Below are 5,197 nucleotides of genomic sequence, written 5' to 3' on the forward strand. Positions count from 1 at the left end.
TGGTAATTGAACAAAAAGTGTTCAGTCATTTTATTAGAAATATAATCCCTGCACAGCCGGGATTAATCACTGGTGTTTTCAGGTTATGGCTAAAAACTTCAGACCCAAATCTTCTCTTTTGAGGTTTTTCTTTCTGTGTTTTAAACTCAAGAATCTCACAGGATTTTTGCTCTTTTATTGACACAAGTAACCTTAAAGTAGCTCGTTGTAAAGTCAGGAGGACTGAACAAAACAAAACAAAAACAAAAAGTAAGAAACAAAATCTGCACCGTGCTTGTTCTCGTAGCGATAATTAAACTGTCTTTAAGTTAAAAACATGGAAGCGAAATTTATGGCCAGTTGTTTACATTCAGTGCGTACCTGCACGTGTCCACTGGAGGAAACAAATTGCACCGTTTTTTTATGTTTTGTGTCATAGTTTTTAATGTGAACCTTTGTTTTCTCGGTTTTTCGTGTCACAGCAGAGTCAAAAACAACTTGAAATGTTTTGATTTTCGAATGGTTTGTCGGGAAATCTCTGTTCCAGTCCTGTGAAATCAGCGAACACAGCCAGTAAATATAAATAAATCACCCAGGGAGTTCATTGCGTCACCATTAGTCACATTAACCCTCGGACCATCATTCATAACTCACAGGAGCGTAAACTAGTCCTTTCTTCTCCCCCTCCTCCCCCTCCTCGCGGAGTGGAAAGCAGTTCCACCTTAACAGGCGCGCGCACCTCCTGTCGGCCGGCCTTCCACATCTGCCCAATGAATCAGGAGCGGATGCGATGTATCCTTTTTCAGTGGCGTGAATGGCCAATGGGAGTCGGCTTGTGGAGCAAACACTGAGCGCTGGCTGCTCATTCATTCAGTGCTGAGGAGGCCCGCAGAGCCGCACGGAGCCGCGCGCACCCGTCTCACCCCAGGACGCACTTTTTGGGCTTTTTTTTTTTTTGTCTTTTTCTCCCTTCTCCGCAGCAGCAAGCGCGAGGCCCTCAGCAGTCAGGCTGCGAGAAGACAACTCTTGGATGTAAGCTTGATTTGAATCAGTTTTGTCTGTGCGGGACTCGAGCCGAGCGCAGATCGGCCTCCTGAGTGCGCAGCAGCAGCAGCAGCAGCAGCAGCAGCTACAGCTACAGCTCCTCTGGAGACTCATGTCCTTCCTCTCCACCGTGGATTTACTGCCTCACATCTCGGGACAGATGCGCGCGTAACCTGCGCCACACACCAAAAGCCAAAGGAATAAACCCGGAATACGCTGCAGTTTGGATTAACAGACTGAATTATGCCTTCCACCTCCTAGTCTGCGCGCGGACACTCACTGCCCCCCTTCCTGTTTGGATGAAGTTTTGAGACACTGTTTGCTTGATGGATTCGACAGTATGGATGTTTGCATATAGGTAAGCACGTTCGAACAGACTTTTTTTCTTCCTGATTGCTTTGGTTTTCTGCAGCGGCAGAAACGCGTTTCTGGCGCAGTTGCGCACCACCAGCTTCGGGCTCTCCGCGTCGTTTTTTCTCCGTGTTTTTCCAGCATGAGCTTGGATTCCTGGCTATCAGTTGATGGATTTCCGTGCCCGTGTCGCCCCGTGGCTGAGCTGGAATAAACACCCCTCCCCCCATGGCGGCTGTGTTCATTCATAAGTTCCTCTGTTTGGAAGCGTCCTGATCTCTGACTCCTCTCTCTCTCTCCCTCTTTTTTTTTTAAAGAATCCTACTTTGTTGCAGCAGATTTCTCATTTAAATGCATCCCGTGGAGCTGTTATCACCATCTGACGCAGAAATAACCCATAAAAGCAGAAAAATTAGCTGTTTTATGCGTTATCTGCAGCGTTCGATTCCTTTATCGGACAGGGTTGCTTGTTTTTTTGTTTTTTTGTCAGCCGTGGAGCTTCTGGCCTCCTGCAGGTTGCTTCAGAACATCCCTGAAGGCTTAAACTCAAATTCCTGGCTGTATTTATGGTGTAAACACACACATTAGAGGAAAACTTCTCTCCATAATAACATCAGACATTGCACAGTTTGCTTTATGAACCTTTTGGGTTTGTTTTTAACCAGTCTGATCTGACCTTTTTTTCTTTTTTTAAAGCTGTCCCTGTTTTTCCAAACTTCTTTTTCGGGGTTGTAATAGAATACTAAGTGAGGCAGCTCATTTAGTTCCCTTGGATCGTGTCCTCGTTTCGTCGCTGCGCTGCATTTAAATGTTAACTAGTCATACAAATGTAAATGAGGAGGGGAAGTACTTGTAGGGCCCACTGAAGTTTGGATGTGTGCGTATTGAGCAGGAAAGGTACAAAAAGTCTTGTTAATAGTCAACTTCTTCTCCCTGGTTGCCTCACTTAACCGAATCCGGAGTGACATCTTGTTGACAGGATGGAAACCGGCGTGCTGCTGGAGTTTCATCCAGAGTTAATCAGAACATGTCAGGGTTTGAAAAGGCCTTGGAGTTGTGTGACTTTGTTTTCCTGATCACGTCTCCTCCCTGTCTCTCCTTTGTCTCTCCCCGGCCCCCTCCCTTCCTAACCCCCGCCTCTGGCAGGTTTTCCGATGCATGTCCACGGTGAATGTCGGAAGTGGTGATCCCCCCCAGATGGAGCTCCAAAGTCAACATGGCCCCGGTGGTTCATTAGTGGTGATCCAGCAGCCTTCCCTGGAGATCGAGCATGCCGCCATTCTCTCCCTGGAACAAATCAAGGCCATCCGCTCCAGTAACGAGTACACGGAGGGGCCCTCGGTGGCGCGGAGGCCCCCCGCGCCCCGCATGGCCCCCAGGCCCCAGGACAAGCAGGAGAGGACTCACGAGGTCATCCTCGTCAACGTGAACAACAACTATGAGCGCCGGACGCTGGGTCACCACCATCACGTTGGGGGTGGCGTGGTGGTGGTGTCCGGTGGGTCTCGGGCGCCCGGGCTCAGCCGGTCTACCAGCACAGGAAGTGCCGCCAGCTCAGGGAGCAACAGCAGCGCCTCCTCCGAGCAGGGACTGTTGACTCGCTCGCCCCCCACGAGGCCCGGCGTGCACTTGCAGCACCACCACCGAGCTGAGCGGCCGGTTCGGACTCAGCCGAAACCCAAGAACCTTTTACAGCCCCCCCTGGAGCCTCCGCTGAAGCCCCAGGGCAAAGGGAAATCGGACTTCTCTGGCTCGGATGGCGGGGCGGGGGCTGCTGCCGGCCACCAGTTCATCTGCGAGCGCTGCGGGAAGTGCAAGTGCAGCGAGTGCACGGCTCCCAGGAGCCTGCCCTCGTGTCTGGCGTGCAACGGCCAGTGCCTCTGCTCGGCGGAGAGCGCGCTGGAGCACGGCACGTGCATGTGCCTGGTTAAGGGCCTCTTCTACCACTGCTCCAACGACGACGAGGGGGACTCGTGCGCCGACCACCCCTGCTCGCTGTCGCGCTCCCACTGCTGCTCTCGCTTCCTGTGCATGGGATTAATGTCGGTACTCTTCCCCTGTCTGCTCTGCTACCCACCTGTCAAGGGCTGTCTGAAGGCGTGCCAGGGCTGCTACGACCGGGTCAACAGGCCCGGCTGTCGCTGCAAGAACTCCAACACTGTCTATTGTAAACTGGAGAGCTGGGCCCAACAGACCCAGGAGAAGCCTTCCTGATCGCTTCCTGCTTCCTGCTTCCTGCTTCCTGCGGCGCACAGGAGACTCTAAATGTGGATTGTATGACGAGAATGATAGTCCCAAATTAATGTTTATCAAAAAGTCTAAGCACCTCCCGCCCGACCTTCCTCCTGGCTGCAGAACAGTACGGAGCTAAGCAAAGGAAAACCACTCAATTGTTTTATTTTCCTTCTCTCTCTCTGGATCAGGACCATGTTTTTACAGACCAGTGTTTGCCTTAATTGTTTCTATGTCTGTCCTCAGCTCCTCATTAACACTATTTTTATATATATATGAAAGTTTTTCTTCCGTTTTAGGCAGGCAGTTTCTCCCGGGAGCTGCCTGACACCAAATCTGTGAAGGACGATCTACTATAAGGCGATTATGTAGCTGTTACCTGGTTTGTTTGAGTTTCTCGGTTGTTTCCACACTCGAAACCGTGGTTCTTCTGCTCATGTTGCATTAACAAAAGCACACTCATTCCATAGTATTCTCCACTCGGATACGTTTCTCCTACTATTCATACACATTTTGTGGCATTCTCTCATTGTTTTTTTTTCCTTTTATTTTGTGTAAATTGTATGCTCCATAAGAGGAATTTTGGCTATTTTTAAAAGAAAAAAAATGTCTGTTAAACATTTTTTTTTGTTGTAAAAAAATATTTATTATGTGAAGCTCTATTATTTTATGATATTTATTGCAAGAGACAGTCTTAAATTTACTCATGTCTGAATATAACAAAATATCAAATACTTACTGAAAAATTAAAGGGTGGCACAAAAGAAAACTATGTTAACTTTAATGCAGAAAAATATATTAATTAATGAAAAAAATAGTGCTGTCTGGTGTCTGATTTTGGAGCTAATGAAGGTCTGTTTGATCTCAGTGGCGAACAGCAAATCACTGTTTGGTGTGTGTGTGTGTGTGTGTGTGTGTGTTCATGCTGGGTGTGGAATTTCTGGCAAAGAAAGAGAAAAAAAAAAACATCTCGTAGCTGCAAAAAAAAGGGAATGTTTACATTCTTTGCTGCGATTCTCCTCAGTAAGCTTGAAATTTAAACAGTGCAGGTCGTTGACACGATTAGCCCCAGAGCTGCTAGCGTTGGCCTCCATGTTTTCAGCAGTTGGGCCTTCAGAGAGCGGGTCGCCACAGAAACAAGCGCCCGTGGTTTGTTCCCCGAGCTTCAACGCAGCTCTGCTCCCCAAATGGTCTCCGTGTTGCAGGCGGCCATTTCGAGTAGCTGGAGCCACCTGTTCAAAGATAATAAACCCAGGCTATCAATGCTGCGCTTTTATGGCACGGTTCCTGCACTAAAGGCGATGACGGGGGGGGCAATCCAGCCCCCACCCCCCCTGTTCGGTCAGCTCTTTTTGTTTGTGAATTTATCACTTTGGAAGTCCAGTGACCCTCCCCACCCCCCCAACAGCCACCAACTGACACACACTTCTGCACCTCCGGGNGGGGGGGGGGGGGGGTGACATCATCACTTTGGAAGTTGGTTGGTCAACAGTTGGGGAAACGCAAAACCGCCACCAAGAAATCCTCAGCAGACAAGGGCATGAAGAGAAATCTGCACATCGACAGCTAGTTAGAAAAACATGGCTGACAA

The 5,197-nt window shown here is 49.0% G+C and overlaps 1 protein-coding gene across 1 annotated transcript; it reads left to right on the forward strand.

Annotated features, from left to right (window-relative positions):
* The first annotated feature begins 783 nt into the window (after window positions 1-783).
* spry1 (sprouty homolog 1, antagonist of FGF signaling (Drosophila)) lies at window positions 784-4,423 on the forward strand. Its single transcript, XM_017417399.3, has 2 exons — window positions 784-1,381; window positions 2,521-4,423. The coding sequence occupies exon 2, from the start codon at window positions 2,533-2,535 to the stop codon at window positions 3,586-3,588; it is 1,056 nt and encodes a 351-aa protein (XP_017272888.1). The 5' UTR covers window positions 784-1,381; window positions 2,521-2,532; the 3' UTR covers window positions 3,589-4,423.
* Window positions 4,424-5,197: the final 774 nt, after the last annotated feature.

The sequence above is a fragment of the Kryptolebias marmoratus genome, linkage group LG9, assembly GCF_001649575.2.
Source record: "Kryptolebias marmoratus isolate JLee-2015 linkage group LG9, ASM164957v2, whole genome shotgun sequence".
Taxonomy (NCBI): Eukaryota; Metazoa; Chordata; class Actinopteri; order Cyprinodontiformes; family Rivulidae; genus Kryptolebias; species Kryptolebias marmoratus.